At 40.3% G+C, this 19,800-nt stretch overlaps 1 protein-coding gene across 1 annotated transcript in view; it reads left to right on the top strand.

The window, feature by feature from the left end:
- The window catches only part of git2a (G protein-coupled receptor kinase interacting ArfGAP 2a), a 41,474-nt gene that overhangs the window by 21,082 nt on the left and 592 nt on the right, over positions 1–19,800 (top strand). Inside the window, 9 exon segments of the mRNA XM_036599236.1 lie at positions 1,607–1,718; positions 3,508–3,644; positions 6,727–6,876; positions 11,414–11,485; positions 11,487–11,648; positions 15,544–15,620; positions 16,208–16,363; positions 17,743–17,937; positions 19,365–19,428. Of these exon segments, the coding sequence (XP_036455129.1) occupies positions 1,607–1,718; positions 3,508–3,644; positions 6,727–6,876; positions 11,414–11,485; positions 11,487–11,648; positions 15,544–15,620; positions 16,208–16,363; positions 17,743–17,937; positions 19,365–19,428 (1,125 nt within the window).

Raw genomic sequence — 19,800 nt, 5'->3', positions numbered from 1 at the left:
TAGTGTCTACTTTTATAGACAACAGTCTGTTTTCAATGGTCAGGACCCCCACAGGACCACCACAGAGCAGGTATTATTTGGGTCTTGGGTCATTCTCATCAATGACACTGACATGGTGGTGGTGTTTAGTGTGTGTTGTGTCCACTGTCCACTCTATTAGACACTCCTACCTTGTTGGTCCACCTGGTCCTTGACCATCTCTTTGGAAAAACGCTGTTAATGATGAAAACTAGATTATCAGAGTGGAGCAGGTGGAGGGGCTTAGTGGGCTAGGAAGCCCCTTTTAACAGTATTAAAATGATTTGAAACAGTACTGTGCTGTTCCAGTTTATGTCCTGTAGACTTCATTATCAAGTACATTTTAACTCATATACATATAAAGTTTAGCTTTCCAGTAAATGGACATTTATAAACAGGTCATTTTCACCCTGTCGTCACATCCCATCCAGACCTAATCAGGTCTGTTTGAGTTTACTGAGATTACAGACCAGGTCGACACAGTTTGCACAGCGGCGCCCCTCACCACACCCTAGATAAGAATCTGAAAAAAGCAGAAGTGAGCTGCAGTGTTGTGAAAGTGAACAAGAAGTGTGGGGTGGATTTGTTTTCACTGCCCTCTCTGCCGGCCAGTGCTGTTTATATAGAATTCATTTAATTAATCTGTACTGTTGTATGAAAAAGTGTGAACACGGTTTGTTGATTGTCTAAGTGAGAATAAGTTAATAAATCCTCTACAGAGACACACTAAATATGGCATTTATCTGCAGATAAAGAGCTCTTTATTAGGTACATCTACATTGTTTCTACGCTCATTGTCCATTTTATCAGCTCCACTGACCACATAGGAGCACTTTTTTACAGTTTTTTTTACAGTTACAGACTGTAGTCCATCTGTTTCTCTGTGTACTTTGTTACCCTGTTCTTCGATAGTCAGGACCCCCACAGGACCCCCACTGAGCATATCTGAGTGGTAGATCATTCTCAGCAGTGCTGCTGGAGTTTTAAACACTGTGTCCACTCACTGTCCACTCTATTAGACACTCCTACCTTGTCAGTCCACCTTGTAGATGTAAAGTCAAAGACAATAGCTCATCTGCTGCTGCACAGTTTGTGTTGGTCATCCTCTAGTCCTTAATCAGTGGTCACAGGACGCTGCCCACAGGACGCTGTTGGCTTGATATTTCTGGGTCTCAGTCCAGCAGTGACACTGAGGTGTTTAAGAACTCCAGCAGCACTGCTGTGTCTGATCCACTCAGACCAGCGCAACACACACTAACACACCACCACCACGTCAGTGTTACTGCAGTGCTGAGAATGATCCACCACCCAAATAATACCTGCTCTGTGGGGGTCCTGACCACTGAAGAACAGGGTAACAAAGTATGCAGAGAAACAGATGGACTACAGTCTGTAACTGTAGAACTACAAAGTGCGTCTATATGGTCAGTGGAGCTGATATAATGGACAGTGAGTGTAAACACAAGGTACCTAATAAAGTGGTCAGTAAATGTATATCAATTAGTATTATTTGTTCTATGCATCCACACCAATACATGCTTGTGCATGTTATGATCACACTAATTATTAATAATTATTTCTTTTCCAGGGAAGACAGAAACTTGCCAGATTCAACACTCACGAGTTTGCGACTCTTATCATCGACATACTGAGTGATGCGATGCGTCGTCAGCAGGGGAGCTCGGCCACGATTCCTAAAGGTAAACTCCTACTGCCAGCTAATCAGGATAGCGCTCTAATCCAGCTCACTGGAGCTAATGACTCTGAGTCTGAGGTGATGGAAGCTAATACTCCACCAGTTAGCATCATGCAAACTATTTATTGGACAACAGCACAGATAAACGTCTCTCTGGTTGGGTAGAATTGTCCCCACTATCCAACAGTCGCTCAGCAAGATGCTAGCCAGGACAGGGGCCAGTTGGCTGACGTAACAGATTTAGCAGTTAGCATTCTTCTTCAAGTGTGTTGATTGTCCAGTTGTCCAGTGGTAGCACCGTGTGATAGGAGGAGAACTAGCAGGTGGAACTGGACACAGCTAAACTGAGGAGATAAAAACAGACAAAAAATCCACTTGTAGTTAGCACTATGCTAATTGGTGAGGTAAAGGATCAGCACTTAGCAGAGCTAAAACTACTGATGTAAGCAAATGGGAGCTAAAACTACAGTTAACTGGGACAACACTGAACGTTGATGAGGACTCGTCATCCTACACCAGGTCTTTTCTCCTCAGTGGACGACGTGACAACGTTTCACTGTTTCTGGACCTAGCTAACATCAGCTAGTAGCTATGTTAGCCATGCTGTGCTACATCTGCCTTCTAAGGCTCAGTAAAACTTCCACACAGCTTCAATATCAAACAGTTGATTTCAACAAAAACGAGTTTTCAAAGCTAACGTTTCTGCATTATCTAGCTAACAGCTGCTTGTGTCAGCTTTTATTCTTCCTTAGCCGGCTGTTTTCATGATCTGTGTAGCCAGATTCACATTCTACTCTCTTGACGCTTCATAATTTTACACAGAGCTCAGATTTATTTGGGATCCTGTAAAAGTTGAAATGAAAATTATTACAGAAGATGAAACTTGCGCTCCTCATTGAATTCACAGCATGGATGAGCAAGTTTGTCGAGTGCAACCATAAAGGCCACATACACATTCACTTTTTTAAAGGCTTGACATGCACAAAACTCAGGTCAAATATGGACAGATAGATGATAAAGACAGCTGGGGAAAAATTATATTGTTGTTTGTCTATCTAGTGGATTAACTGAATGTGTTGCGTGCAATGCTTCGTATACCTGACAAGTTGCACAGACAAGCTGCAAGAAAATCACAATGTGCAACGAGTTGCATGAAAGTTTCATCATGTAAAGCCTGTCTTAGTCACATCCTTAACAACATAGTAGCAAAGTGTATCATACACTATGTAGACAAAAGTATTGGGACACCCCTCCTAATAATTGAGTCAGATGTTTCAGCCACACCCATTGCTAACAAGTGACCTCACAAATGCTCTTCTGGATGAATGGGCAAAAATTCCCACAGACACTCCAAAATCTTGTAGAAAGCTTCCCAAAGGGGGTCCAACTCCATATTATTGCCTATGGATTTAGAATGGGATTCATAAAAGCTCCGGTAGGTGTAATATGTAGGTGTCCCAATACTTTTGGTAATATAGTGTGCATACTTGCTCACAAATATGAGCGAAACCATCACATTTTACAATTTTGTTAAAACATAAAAGCAGCGTTTTATTGACTTGTTAGGTCTATATTTTCTCTGCCATTCTGTGATGAAACATAACAAATACCCAAATAGTGATTTCATTATTTAGTACTGGCGCCTCAAACGAAATACTCCAGTACCCGAGCACATCCCTGTTAGCTATGTTAGCCTGATAGCTCTAATTTCAAATGAAAGCCTTCATACACCAGGCATGTCTTTGCTGATCTACATTTGGGATAACAGTGATGTTTTATTTTTTTCTCCCCAGACGAGCTGACTCTAAAGCGCTCGAGCAGTCGGCGCCCAAGCGAAAGCCAAGACACCGATCAACACGACTACGACAGCGTGGCTTCAGACGAGGACACGGACGTCGAAGCGCATTCTCTGAAAACAGGCCGAGCTAAGGTGAGCGCAGAGGCTGCTGGGATTCAGGAAGAATTAAGCTCCATGAAGAGACATGCATGTGTGTCTTTAGCCCTATTGGAGCTGGATTAGTTTACTAGAGCAGGCCTGGTAATGTAATCTGTGCATGATTTGACCGGCCGGTTCGTACAGGATGAAGGATCTGTGTGATTCCCCAAATAGCCCGTATCGAAACATCATCGTACAGATGTTTACCTCAGCATTAGGCGACGGCGCCGCACTTCTGAACAATAACAACACGCTGTGCTGCTAAATGTTAGCTTTGCATCTCATTTCACAGTGGATTGTTGCACATTATCAATAGCAATTATACATGATGGTGCATAATTACTGTGTTCGGGAGGGAATATACGCTGAACTGTTGCGGATTTCGGTGGTCTTTAATTGAATTTGATGACTAAAGACTTCAAATCAAGCTCCATTTGGAGGCCATTTTCTAATACCCAGTTTTGTTATTACATTACTGTGATGTTGATTTAAGGGTCCTTCTACGGAAACGTCCACTTTTCTATCTCTACATAAGAGTCACTGGTGTTACCGATCTTCATTGGTGTTACACATAAGAAAGTTAACGCCAGAGACATTTTAATGTAAAATGCATTTTACAAAACGGCTGCTACAGAGCATCAAACCACATGTTGTCAATCATGGAATATCCACTAAAATATGTAATTTAACCCATTTGTGTTCTTTTTTTTTTACAATTGCCTAAGAATAAAGTCGGTCACACCAGTGACTTCAACTAAAAGCTTCATATGAAATCATGAGCTAAATGAGAAAATTTCTGATAAGTCAAGTCAAGTCAAGAGGCTTTTATTATCATTCCATCTATGTACAAACACACAGTGGAGTCAAATTACGTTCCTCCAGGAACAACGAGGTGCAACAAGGAACAAAAAGTACAAAAGTACAAAATTACAAAGTGCAAATGTGCAGACAGTGTGCAAACAAAAATTAAGCTAGAAACAATACAATAAATATGATAAATTAAACAGACATTAGACACAGTAAACAGACAGGACAGTGTAGCACCGACACAACACTCATTTCTGAGCATGAGGTAGGGGTGTGGAATAAGGTGCAGACATATTTAACATGCTGTGATCTGTAAGTTATGTCAGATAACATACATATACACAGCAGTTAGATAACTGAAAGACACAGTGGACTCACCATGTGCTTTTCTTCATAGACCCTCAGAAAATAGGTAAAAGGAAGTCGTGATGTCATCAGTGTGATTTTTTTTTTCAAAATAAGAGATTTTTTGTTACGCAGTAACACCAGTGACACGACTCCTGGGGAACTTTTATTATATATTTTATAATATTTATTTGGCATTTGTTTTCTTTGTCTTTTAAATCATATATTTCATGGTCAAGTATAGATTATTGTAGTTAAAATTGCAGAAAAACGTGTTTTTTTCTTCAAAATATGGCCTCACTCTTTACACATGACTGTGGATGACCTCTTCTGTGGTGCTTGGAATTCTATATAATTGATTTAAAAACTAATATTGCTAAATTGACGGCTCAAGAAGGTGTAATTGTTAAAATAACTTACTGTTTTATTTTAAAATATAAATAAATTGTAACCATGACCGGTTTTTGAAGTGTAATCTATCTGTAAACGCTAGGGACACGAAAATGGACGTTTCTGTGGAATGACCCTTAAACAGGACCACTATTACTGAGGGAGCTCTGAGTTCAGAGAATTATAGAAGGTGATTCACTCTGGAATAATTAATTAGCAGACGCATAAAAACTACAGACAGATTCGTACTGGATTGTTGGTAATCACTTAATTTGCCTTCCCTGGCGTATTAATACTAATCCAGCTCCAATAGGGCTACAGTGTCTTTAAATGACGCAAAAACATGTAGCATGTGAGGCAAGAGATTAAGACATTATCGCTGATGCAAGCAAACTGTGTGCCAGTGAAGTGAGATTATTCAGCTTGATAAACTTACACGGAATAAGAAAAGAACCTAGAAGTAGTTGAAGTAAACTTGCAGGCACAAAGTGGACATATTTCATGTTTTTCTGTACAGATTCAAAGACATTCAGTGTGTTTTGTGCAGTGCAAACATCTCATCTGCTTTTATACATGGTAGTTTATCTTCAGTGTTTTTCAGCTGATCTTTATTAACTGAAAAAATAGTCACAATACTTTAGGTTTAAAAATAGTATCAATACATGATTGAACAAGTATCAATATGATTTAATACAAATATTATTTTAATTTATATTTTATTAGTTTATATAATTTGTTTACTTAAGTATCTGCAAAATACATTACTTCATTAGTTCTTAATCCACAACTTTCTAAATAATTTTAAATATCACAGTAAATCTGTATTGTGGCTCATGTATTGTAGCAGTTCCCACCCTAATGAAGGAGAATTCTGGTTTATTTTCATTTTTTTACGTAAACAGTTTCCCCTCAAAGTGGTGTTGATGGGAACCAGATGTCCACCTCTAAAAGCTCCCTCACAGAAAGATACTACATGAAATGGTTATGAATTCTCTGCCTGATGTCTGAGACACTGTTTTAGGATAGTTTTGAGAGGAGTTTGGCCTTAACCATATTTTTTTAACTATACTCAGTTTAATAGTCCCCAAATAAAACTTATTTTTTCAGATTTATCACTATTTTACCATCATCATCATTCCATATAAACTCAGAAGACTCGTGTAGGTTCACTGGTGGTTTTGGATAGTAAATAAAATGTCTATATTTGTGTTGTAGTCATGGCAACCCCTGGTTCCTTTCACCACCACTGTAAAGACATCTAAGTCTCTGCAATTAACCATTTCACACCAAAACACTCTGAATGACTCTGGTTATAACTCAACACACTAAATTATGAGAACATTTTAAAAAGTGGTGAAATTCTTCTTTAAAGTTACTGCAAACTGTGCAGAAACAGAATTGCAGGCGCCATCTGCTGGACAAAACCTCCACCCTCAGTTATGGTCACTGATCTAAGATTTAGACACAGAAGCCTTTAATCCAGTCATTACCAGTAACACTGCTCTCATTCTCCACTTTCTCCTTCTGTCCTCAGAGTCTGGACTCTGATGTGTCGGACGGTCCAGTGTCGGTGCAGGAGTTTTTGGAGGTGAAGAACGCTCTGACAGCCTCCGAGGCCAAAATCCAGCAGCTGATGAAGGCCAACGTCACGCTGAGCGAGGAGCTGCGGCTCCTGCAGAAAAAGGTACAGGAGATTCAGCCATAAGGTGGCAGAGAACTTGGCTGTGGCTCAGGAATCCTGGGGTTCAAACCCAGCTGCCGGCAGCTGGCACAGCGCCTTTAAACCCTGCGCTCCAGCAGGTGGCTGATGACGGTCGCTTTTGGCTGAAACAGAGGCATCGGACAAATGACTAATGCATGCAGTGGCATGCTGGAAATGATTTCCTGCCGTCACTTCACACTCGATCTCCTGCTGCCATCACCATCACCTCTTCCCACCATCCAATCACAGTGGTTTGTCAGCTGAATGCAGTTTGACCCACAGCACCAGTCAATCGTTTGTACTTCTTATAGGAAACCACATTCTAGTATCACAGTGAAGACATAATCCACCAATTTTTCTAAAAGAATTCAGAATCATTCAGAGTGGTTTGGTGTGAAACGGTTGATTGTAGAGATCCAGATTTCTTTATAGTGGTGGTGATAGGAACCAGGGGTCACCATGACTACAACACAAATATAGACATTTTATTTACTATCCAAAACCACCAGTGAACCTACAGTCTTCTGAGTTTTATATGGAATGATGATGATGGTAAAATTGTGGAAAATCTGAAAAAAAAAAGTTGTTTTCTTTGGGGACTATTTTGCCTCACAGCATCAAGCATGTATCCCTCCACCATGACAGTGTTAAAAGTATGTTTTAGTCCAAAAAACCTTCTCAAAACTATAGATAAAGTGTCATCAGGCAGTGAATTCATAACCATTTCATGTAATATCTTTCTGTGAGGGAGCTTTTAGAGGTGGACGTCTAGTTCGTATCACCACCACTGTGAACAATTCTGACTCTAGAATCGCCCAAACCACTCTGAATGACAGTCTTAAATGTTTCACTTAGAGACTTAAAATACCACAGAACTTGTTCTGATTGGTCTATAAATTTGATTTTATTCATTATATACACATTTCATACTTTCATGCAAAAAACCCTTTATGGATTTTTTTAATGTTCAAAATCAGGAGTCTAATTATGATAACAGAAGGACAGCATTCGTAAGGCTACATGCTACATGAGCCTCTCATGACATCATGAAATCTGATATACGGCAACATATAGCTTTCAAGTATTTGCCATATCGTCGCTGTCCAAAGAAAAACATGTATCTCCAAAATAGTAACTTTACAGGACAGGGCAGAAACAATCGTCCCTTTCAATGTAAATTAATTTAAAGAGATTCTATTCCATGTGATTTTAGAGCATTTCTATTGGTCCAATCATCATGAAATTTTTACACAACGTAAAGAGCAGCTGGTGTGTTGAAATGATGTAGAAAAATGAAAATCGACAAAAAATGGAGATCCATCATTTTCTTTGGACAGGGACGATATATTAACAAATATGGATTTCACTTGTTTTCAACTTAAATGTGTCACATATGGGCCGTTTTCAAAAATAGGACATATTTTTAGACATATAACAACGTACAAGCACATATGATATGACAGAAAACATTGGGCTTCATTCATCAACCGTTCTTAAGAAGAAATTTCAGTAATACTTTACTGTAGGGTACAGGTCATAAGGCTTTATGACACCTACATAAGCTTGTCATGAAAACTGTTATAACCCTACATAAATGTTATAAATGCTTATTACAGTAGGTGTAATTTGCTATAAAGGTTACATTTGCCAGTTTTGACCAGTTAGCTAAAGTAGTCTTTATGACAGACGATGCCTATTGGTATAAGCATTTATAAACATTTATGTAGGGTTATGTCAGCTGTCATAGCAAGCTTATGTAGGTGTCATGTAGCCTCATGAACAGAACCCTACAGTAAAGTGTTACTGAAATTTCTTCTTAAAACCCACTTACGCAGTTTAAAAACACGTCATGAATCTGACGTAGACCTTTTCCAGACCTTTTGTCCAATATTGGCTACTTACATATATATTTTGATATAAAAGTCTAGCTTTGCTATATGGCCTGTTTGGTAAGTGTTTATGCATCTTTATAAATGTTTATGTGGGTTTGTGTCTGTTGTTATGAAGGGCTTATGTAGCCTTATGAACACTGCAGTACAGTAAAGTGTCACAAACTCACCTTTTAGACAATTTTCTAAAGATGTGAGCTGATTTTAGCATTTCAGATACAGACGTTCATCCCTTCATACATACATTCAGTCAGGCAGGCGTGTGCACATTTGACTGGTGCTGTAATCTCATATTTACTGGGACGTTGGTGAATTTGCATGTCAGTAAAAGTCGTTTTGTCATAACCAGCTTGCCTTGTTTTAATTTATTCTATTCAAATTCTGTTAACTCTTTTAGTTGAATTCATTTGCTAATAACTAGAGTGCATGTTCACTCACAACAGAGGTTACTGCTGTTGGCTGTTTTTCACTGGATAAAGTACATCACAGTGCATGTGTTTTCACTCATTTCAAAGCCATTTTGCAAATGCATTGTGTTTCTCACTTCTTTTACAGCATGATTTCTGTTATGCATTGTTCTCATTTTGCTTTTTGTATGAAAAGTTCACACTGTATACTTACATGTGCCGCTACAAGAGAATTTGTAGACCATTGCATGGTCCAGATGTATCACTGTACACTATAATGTGCTTTTTAAATGCAGAGTGAACAGATTAAGCGATGAAGTTGTTGAGTGATTTTGTTTATGGGAGTTGGGATGGGGGGTTTGGGGTGGTTTTGGGCTGAATGCACTGGCTGGCTATAAGATTATATGCGTTAACACATACCGAGTTTGAACACCCTCGGTCAAATTGCGTGTTGTTGATTTTCTTAGTAAAAATAGTTTAATGTATCTTGAAAAAATGAAATAAATATAAAAAAAGTGGCATGACTTCTGCACAGGCCACATTTTGCGTATTATATCTCAATTTCAGCAAAATAAGCAGTGATTATGCATTAAAATGTGCAGAAGTGTGTTCTCTTTAGAGGATTTGTTAACTTATTTACACTTATTTGACAAATCAACAACAACATGTCATTGTACCATGGGCGCCCAAACATCTGCACACGATTGTGTCTCCGTTTGAGTTTTGTGAAATTACAGCGGTTAAGAGGGAGAAACGTGTGTTAAGCCACAGTCACACTAGACATTTGCACTTTGCCTCACCTTGCAAAATGAGTGCAACCGAAGCTCGACCACCAAACACAGTTAGCAGTTTCAGTGTTGTTTATCATGCCCTCGCCGATTTCCACTCACCACTCAGACGTGCTCATGTTACACAAGTGGTCACTCACAGAAGAAGGGGACGAGGGGACAGCAAGGAGCGGACTCAAACAGAACATACGCGCCTTCGACTAGGTTAGCTGCAGTGAGTTAATTGGCTAACTTTGCAGTGCTACTTTGAAATGTCTGCCCTGCTAGATCTGCCCTAGACAACTGTAAGTGCTACTATTGTAGGAGCAACAACAGCTCAGCCACAAAGCAGCAGACAATGCAAATCACCTATCCCACTGCTCAACCAAACTGCCTCTGGAAGCAACATCTTTGCAAGTTGTTAGTAATGCTGCTTTCAAGTGCAAGTGGCGCGTTAGTTTTGTCCGAGGGGGAGCTTGTTCACCTAACATACGTGTTAGGTGTGGTAAATGTGAGAGATGAACAGCGCTGAGGATGTGAATTGGGTGTTGTAGTTTGTTAACTAACTGGCGTCTATCAGTTACTGGTGCTTTTAAACAGAATCGACTGTTTCAAATGTACTTTACTATTACGATTCGTTATACCTGGACAGTTTATGTGATTACTTCCTGGTGTCTGACATCACAACTTGGCCGGTTCATGCTCCACCAAAAAGTTTGATGTACCCAACTTCATCATCGACTTTGACGGACATTTATATGGTGCCTCCTGGTGGGAAACTCGTATTTTTGACCACTTGGACCACAAGCTTGGTGACAAACCGGGATGGAAGGCCCTTTTTTGTTGTTGTTAGGCATTTAACAGACAATATGTATATTTTCTCTGCAACACTTAGTTAACCGCTGTGTTGAAACAGGTTAGCAAACAGCTTTTCTTCTTCCTTCCTCACTTATTTGCTATAGGATAACCAAGTTAGCCAGCAAGTGGCAAAGTGAAAACTGGAGAAAGCTTCTATCTTAAATGGGAATCATGAATGTTATACTATAAACCAGTGGTCACCAACCCTCTTTCTGGAGATCTACTTTCCTGCAGAGTTTTCCTACCTGCATCTAACATGATGTCCATTTCCTAACCTAACATTAACGAATCTGATCTAACCGTTCAGGAACTTCTTTAGATGCTAATTAGCTGGAGCAGGTGTGGTACATTGTGGTTGAAGCTACAATCCACAGGAAGGTAGAGTTCCAGGACCAGGGTTGGTGACCACTGCTCTACACTAATGTTAGCCACTTCCTGCCAGCTTTCCCCTCTGCCCACCTGCTCAGATATAGCCAATATTTCAGAGCAGTTCACCACATCCTCCTGCTCTTTTTTCTCACCTACTCAGCACTGTCTTGGTTTTCCGGTTGCTTTCTCTCAGACTCTCTCTCTCTTGCTGACCCTTCTCTCCCTTCAGCTTCGCTCTCTGCAAAGTGAGAACAGCTCTCTCAGATGCCAGACTTCAGCTCAGCCTCCCTGTCAGACCCCTCAGAGCTCCTGAAGCCCCTAATCACTCCGTACCGCCATCCTCCTTCGCCCTGAAAAGTCGCCCCATAACTATGTACGAGACGAGCTCAGGTCTGAGGCCTTTTCTCAAAGCAGAGACGTCTCAGCTTGAGGAGTTTCCCTCCCTGCAACCCTTCCTAATGCATGTGAGTACATCTGCCGCTCACCCTCCATCCTGTCGTTGTGCTTTATATTTCCATTCTGTCCTGCTTCAATATCTGTGGTGTCGCCAAATTAGGCAACACGTTCTGATTTAATTCACTTAAGGGAATTGTTTGGCAAGAATCTTCCACCTTGACACAAGTTTAGTTGATCAGTAAAGATCATTGGTGTCTAAAGTTTGCTTCTTTAGCTTCCTTTACTTGTTAGCTACATAACCTTATGGCTAAAGAAGACTAATGTTTTGGCTAATATTAGATATTTTTTGTGTAAATTTGACCTTTTTGTTGCTTTAAGACCAAATTTCAGTTACTTTTTGTAGATTTTTTTGTTTTTCTGGATACCCAGAGGAAAAAGGTCTTTCTTTAAATTGTCTCAAAAAAATAAAGCAGATCTCAATAAAAAGAGGAGAATATCATAGCCTTTTATTCTAAGACGTTCTGTTGATGAATGAGAAACGTACGAGTTCTCCTTCTACACTGACAGACTGCTGAAAGAGTTCACCGGTGTGTTCACCTGTTTATTATTGCTTTTATATGCTGTAAGCAAGCATCTAGCTAACAACTCTTCTTCTGTACAATGCTGTATTGGTGTCAGAAGTGGGAGTCAGGTAAGGTCACAGTTTCTGCTCAAAAAATGTTCTTTATTCAGAACAAAACAGAAAAGCCACGTATGTCCTTTTCAGTGAGATTTCACGGAGCAAGTGGCACCCACCACAGTATGCTGTAGATAGATACAATAGCTAATTTTCATTAAGTATTGTTAGCTATCTTGCTAATACTGGATAAGTGGCAGCTAGCTTAGCTACCTTCATTGCTAGCTATTATTCCTACCATACTATTGGTAATATCACTAATAGTAGTGCTAGCCTAGCTAATGATACAGTTATATTAATCTTTACATGGTTGAACTGCCCACAACTGTCACGACAGCCAGTGGACACTAAACCATGAAGATGGGTGAGTCAAACATTGTTGGTGTTGCTTTCTATCTAAATTGAATATATAGGGAAACAACAATAGCTATATGGTTCTGTAATGATTCACTCATTCAGTGTTTTCCTCTTATGTCATCCATCCTCTGTTCATTTTGTGCTCTGCATTCATTTGTTTTGTATTTTAGCTGGGACAGGGTGCGGTTACTGCCCCCTCTTTGTCCTCCTCCCTCCCCTTGTCCATGTCCTCATCAAGGACCATGTACTGCCCTCAGACGGCGGAGCTCCCTCCTTTGTCATCCTCTCTTCCTCCTTCGCTCCTGTCGTCCGTCTCCTCCTCCGCGTTCCAGCCGTCCTCTGGCTGCTGCTGTCACCTGGGACGTATCTCCACCCTCATCATTCTCATTACTGTTACCATCATGGCTGAAGCTGTCCTGCCCTCTATAGCTGTGTGGCTTTGCTGCTGATGGTCAGCTAACGTGCTGCTTACAAGTCTGTTCTGCTTCATGGTGCTTTAGGTTGAAGAGATGGAAAAAGATCTGGCACATTTTAGGCTTCGAAAGTTTTGGCTTTGGCGCTGGACAACATGGCCAAAACATTTATTGTGACATAATTTGCCATATAATTTTAAATATTAATATTCACTAATTGTCTTTTTTTGTTTTGAATAATATTAACCCTGAAGAAAAAGAAAAGGTGCTTAAGTCAAGAAAAAAGTTAGACTCAAACTCACCTGAAAAGAGCTAGCACTTGCTAACTCCTGCTGGTTTGTGCTGTTGTGACTGAATGGCTAGAGTTCACTGCTTAGTAAGTGAAAGGTGCACAGCACCACCTAGTGGACTGAAGTAGCATTGCCCAAAATCCAGCCTTTGCTGCTAATATTAGATTGAGGAACAGAACAGCTTAGTTATTTTAGCAAAAATAACTCAAATGAGCATAATAATAGAAAAGAAATGTTAAGTATGGTAACTGTTGTTAGCATTTTATCACTTAAGCCTGTTTTGTTTTGCACTTTGCCTCTACTTACAGTAACTATGAGGGGGGAAAAAAGGTTGCACTAAGATGTTACAGTGCACAATGTGTGAGACTGTTTGTGGCTTGGTTTGCAGTTTATCAGAGGCGTTTTGAGTGCTTATGCTGCATTTCCTGTCTGTTTTCTTCAGCAAAATGTGTTAAGATGCAAATTTTGATGACAGGCTCACATTACACTACAATATAGCATAACAGCACTAGAAGAGGCTACCTTCATTATTTTAGGTTTCAGAGTTTGAGTTGACCCAGATTGGGCATTTCTACTGTAGAGAATGACTCCAGTGGAGTTTTAGTGAAAGTTTGCTGTACTTCAGCTGCTCAACAGTTCGGGCCTTCATAGTCATTTCACACTTCTTAATAGGCTACATGTTTTCTGTAGGAGAAACAGTCTAACACCAGCACACTCTGATTATGCAGCCATGCAGTATGTTTCTCGTTGTAGTTGAAATAAGCATGGACGTGCTTGAAAAAGACGGCATCTAGAAGGCAGGATGCTCCAAAATGTGTATATATCTTTGTGTTAATGGTGCCTTCACAGATGTGCAAGTTGCCCACTTACTCCCTCAATACCATGACAGACTTTTGATTTTCAACTTTACACTGGTAACAATCTGGATGGTCCTTTTCTTCTTTGGTCCAGAGAACATCAATTATTTCCATAAACAATCTGAAAAGTGGAATCGTCAGACCATAACACACGTTTCCACTGGGCATCAGTCCATTTCAGATGAACTTCAGATGAGGCTCTTGGGCGTAGTGCAGTGTTGTTGTGTTTGTGGGGACAGTGTTAACAGTGTTTTTTGTCAAATTATTCCCGAGCCAGTGTGGTGATATCCATCAGAGAAGCATGCCAGTTTTAATGCAGTGCTGTTGGATTATCCTCCAGCGCATTATTAGGTAAAGTGGTGATGCTCGACTCATCCTCACTCATAAATAACTAGGCATTTCTTGGAGGCTCCCTGTGTACCCAAGCATGATTGCATCACCTGTTCAAGATGTTTTTTTTTTTTACTTTTTTACTTTTCTCAACATTCCAAGTCTTAAATTGACATTATTTAATGCTTAATCAATAATATTTAGCTTGAAGAACCCCTACTGTTGGGTTAATGTGCTCCTAGATATCATAATAAAATCTCTTAGCCAGGTACATTTGATGGCCTATTTATCCATTACATTACACTTACTATTAGCTCACCTTTCAGTTCTGATGTTGATGCTTAACATTGTTTGATCTGCTTGATGTGCTTTGCACGCCTGCTTTCATGCTTTCCATTATTAGTCATTCTCCTTATTTTGTTTCCACTGGTAAAAATCAAGCTGAAAATGTTTAGCAATGGGTTGCTTTTTTTATTTACTCAGATGCAGTAGATTATATTTATCGTCTGATTTGGTCTGCCTGTTTCTTGAGCAGTGTGAGTGCAGTAGAAGTGATGTTGAATGATAAGAAAGCCACAGCGCAGTCAACTCAGACACTGTAAAAAAGAGTCAACTACAAATGCATAACGCATAATAAACACTTAACCAGCTTCAATATCGATTCATCAGTCATAAGTACACATGGCATCAGTGTCTTCTGGCTGATTTAAAGGGGCTATCACTCTTTCACCACCATCAATTTTACATATAAAGACTCAAAAGACACGTGTCGGTTCACTGGTGGTTTTGGATATTAAATAAAATGGCTATATTTGTGTTGTCGTCATGGCGACCCCTGGTTCCTATCACCACCACTGTACGGAAATCCGTCTCTACAATCAACCATTTCATGCCAAACCACTATGAATGACTCTATTCACATTTCAACCACTGAATTATCGTAAATTTTGAAAAATGGGTGGAGTTCCCCTTTAAATGTTTTAGACAAGGTATAGTTAATTTGTGTTACATTCTGTAATATTGCATTGTTGCGTGTTTAGGTCTCCAAGGCTGATAAGCAGAGCTGTGACGGTGACTATGACAACACAGTCAACGACTCAGAACTGGAGGATTCTGGGTAGGGGTTGTCCCTCTTTTAAAGGGCCCTTACATTTTATATACACTTGCAAAATTATCTATCCAAAACTATTTACATGATCATTCCCCAACCTCTCTTTATTCCTTAGAATTGAACAGACTGTGCCTTTAAGACTGATATATGTAAATGAGCTCTGCTCTGATTGGCTGCCTCATTCAAAAAGCAGTCCGGCTACAACACTCCTTTTAACTGCTGCATGAATGAGTGGGTCTAAACTGGTATCGAAACTGAGTAGGCAGATGGATAAATGTAAATTTGCAAGTTTTTGTGACATCACAAAAACAGTAAATTCAATGCAGCTTAGTTTCCACACATGGACTTTATAGACTGGAGAGTGAACGGCAAATTTTGGTGTTTTCCAATGTTTACATGCTACGTTGAACTCTTTTACTTCAAAAAAGCAAGGGAAACTTGGTTTTCCATGATATTTGCCCTTTAAATTCGTAACCATGGAAGAAATCATCTACGAATGGTGATATGGTAAATAAACTTCACACAGAAAATGACTGAGTTTGCTCATAATGTAGCTTTACTAATTTCTCTCTCTCTCTGGATGATAAAAGCAGGGTGCGAGTCATTGGCTGGGGGGAGGAGCCAGAGGATCTGGAGGTGGAGCTTAACCTTGCGCTCCCCACCACTGAGGACGTGATCCGCAAAACAGAGCAGATTACCAAAAACATCCAGGAGCTGCTGAAAGCTGCCCAGGACAGCCAGCAGGACAGGTGAGACCCCTGGCCACTTTATGAGAAACGCCTTTCTTGTAGTTTCACCTTGCTGGTGTTCAGAGACTGTAGCTCATTCTCTAGTCCCTCATCAGTGGTCAGTTTCTGACCACAGAGCTGCTTTTGGTGGGGATATTTTTAAGTAGTGGTCTGTTTTCAACGTAGCAGTGACACTAAAGGATCATTCTAGTCTTTCCTGTGTGTTTATTCTCTTTGTCTTTCATTCCTGTATTAGTATTTTCTCCCTGCTAATGTTTTTCATCTCTGTTTATTTGTTTGTTGTTATTTGGTCATCCTATTTAAATGTGCCATATCATGAAAAGCTGTTTTTTTCTTTCTTTTTTGTATTAAAAGCCTTTGATGTTGTATGTAAACACTGTTGGAGTTTGCTGGGCAATAAAGTCCATAAATGAAAATTAAGCTAGCCAGTTTTGAATCCCTTATGGTTGTGATGTCACAACTTTGACACATTTATATATGATTGCCCATTCGGCCTACAGCATCTTAGCCCCACCCATTTGGCCTACAGCAGTTTAGCCCCTCCCATTTGGCCTGCAGCAGCTTAGCCCCGCCCAATCAGCCTACAGCAGTTTAGCCCCGCCCATTCAGCCTACAGCAGTTTAGCCCCTCCCAATTTGGCCTGCAGCATCTTAGCCCCGCCCATTCAGCCTACAGCATCTTAGCCCCACCCATTTGGCCTACAGCCGCTTAGCCCCTGCCCATTCAGCCTACAGCATCTTAGCCCCACCCATTTGGCCTACAGCAGTTTAGCCCATCCCATTTGGCCTACAGCATCTTAGCCCCGCCCATTTGGCCTACAGCATCTTAGCCCCACCCATTTGGCCTACGGCATCTTAGCCCCGCCCATTTGGCCTACAGCAGTTTAGCCTAGCCCATTCCTGTTGATGTGATGTGGATGACGCTGTAAAACACTTAAACGTTGTGCTGTTCCTGGCTGTCAGGAAGCAAATGGATCATCACAGCCTTACAAAGGATCCACAAATTTGAAAGGAGCAGCTGAAGTATAGGTTTTCCCCAGGTCCCTGAGGATTTCAGTCCTTAACAGTTTTGGTCCGCATTTCGCCCTGGACTGCTTTTTGAAGGAGGCACAATACAGGGCAGCCAATCAGAAGTCATTTACCTACACCAGTCTCAAAGTCACAGTAATAAAAACAGCCTGTTTAATTGTAAAATATTGTTTAAATAAATTATGACTGGTTTTAGTATATAAAACCATTATAAGTGGACTTCATAGAGAAAAATACAAATGAGTAATCTGGCCCCTTTATTCTGTTCTGTCTGTTTTATGTTTTTGTATCTCCTCTTATCTCTCTTTTCTTTTCTCACTGCTTGTTTTTCACTCCCCTGCGGGGCTCCAGCAGGCTGTGTGAGCCGCGGGACAGCGTGCGGAGGCTCCGGCACAGTCTGGGCTGTTTCAGCACACTCATGCCCTGGGCCGAGAAGCCCCCCTCCCCCATGCAGCCTTTCGGTCTCCGCGGCTCTGGAACGTCCAGCAACCCCAAAACCCCCAACAACCCTGTCAATCCCATCAGCCCCAGCAACCCGGCCTCCTGGTACTCTGGCCTGTGCACCTGCCTCCCAGGCACAGTGTCTTCCTCTCTCTCTCTCTGCCTCGTTCTGGCTCGCCCACTCACTCACTAACCCCCTTCATCCTTCTGCTGCTGGATGAGCTACTCACATGTGATCATTGGCAGACGTGCCTCAATTAGTGCCTGATCTTTCAGTTGATAACTGAAAAAAACATACATACTGGATGTGTGAAAGATCAGATACATGATGGATATGTGAAAGATCAGATACATGCTGGACATGTGAAAGATCGGATACATACTGGATATGTGAAGGATTAGACACATACTGAATGTGTGAAGGATTAGATGCATACTGAATGTGTGAAAGATCAGATACATACTGGATGTGTGAAAGATCGGATACATACTGGATGTGTAAAGGATTAGATACATACTGTATGTGTGAAAGATCAGATACATACTGGATGTGTGAAAGATCGGATACATACTGGATGTGTGAAGGATTAGATACATACTGTATGTGTGAAGGATCAGATACATGCTGGACATGTGAAAGATCGGATACATGCTGGATATGTGAAGGATTAGACACATACTGTATATGTGAAGGATCAGATACATGCTGGATATGTGAAAGATCGGATACATACTGGATGTGTGAAGGATTAGATACATACTGGATATGTAAAGGATTAGATACATACTGGATATGTGAAGGATTAGATACATACTGGATGTGTAAAGGATTAGATACATACTGGATGTGTAAAGGATTAGATACATACTGGATGTGTGAAGGATTAGATACATACTGGATGTGTGAATGAACATTTCTTACTGGATGAGCGAGTGTTCTAGTCTGGAATATGTATATTAATTTGTTTAATTTTTTGATATTTCTTACTATAATGCACCAAATCTGAATGAACTAACCTTCTCATGGAAATGTGATTTGTTCTGAATGCTTTGCCTCTCTTTTCTAACAAGTTCTGGTTGAGAAACAAAGCAAATGGTACAAAGAGTCTGTTTTAAGATGTGGATGGAATGACACCAAGGTTCAAATTTCAGAAACACATGCATGCAGATGGTGAAGCAGTTTGCATTTGTATTAACATAAAGCTATTCATTTAAATAAGGTGTCCAAAATATTGTGCTAATGTCAGTACTAGTGTACCAAAGAACAGATGCTAACGTTAAACATTACTGAACTATACGTTTTTATTTTGAGCCCAAATTGTATGTATTGAAGGGGAAATTTAATTTAAACCGAAGATACATTTTCATGTGAATTTTGCATCTGATACTCTGCGACTCTTACTAACTGACTGTTTTGCGGTGGGTTTGGCTTTGGCTCTTGGTCCCCTCAGTTTGATTAGTACACCTTCCAGCGTCTCATATCTCTCTATTTTTCTTTACCTCTCTTTCTTTTTCTCGCTCTCCTCTCACAGCTTTGTATCCTGTGCAGAAAGAATACACATGGCTGTAAGTGACATGGTGGCTTTATTTCCCAAGGTAAGAGGATCCCAGTCAAACAGGCATTCAAATGCATCATGCTTTGAGTTGTTTAACAGCTACTGAGCAATGGACCTCTGGAGTTTGCACTTTTTAAATTAAATAGAAGACATATTGCCCCCTACACTTCCTGTAGTGTATTACAGTCTGTCAGAATGACTCTGTGGATCATATGAACATTACAGAGCTTTTTAAACGAAACAGTAGAAGTCATATCACCCTCTATACTTCCTGTAGTGTATTACAGTCTGTCAGAGCATTACAGACAAATGCAGGGGGTGATACAGAGCAGAAGGTAATCAGCGCTGTTGATGCTTAATCAATTTTGGTAACTAATTTGTGCTATTAAACAACATTTCCTGCAGCTGACCT

Source organism: Colossoma macropomum, unplaced genomic scaffold, assembly GCF_904425465.1.
Source record: "Colossoma macropomum unplaced genomic scaffold, Colossoma_macropomum, whole genome shotgun sequence".
Classification (NCBI taxonomy): Eukaryota; Metazoa; Chordata; class Actinopteri; order Characiformes; family Serrasalmidae; genus Colossoma; species Colossoma macropomum.
Note: the sequence above shows the minus strand (reverse complement) of the source record. Positions and strands in the feature narration are given on the sequence as shown.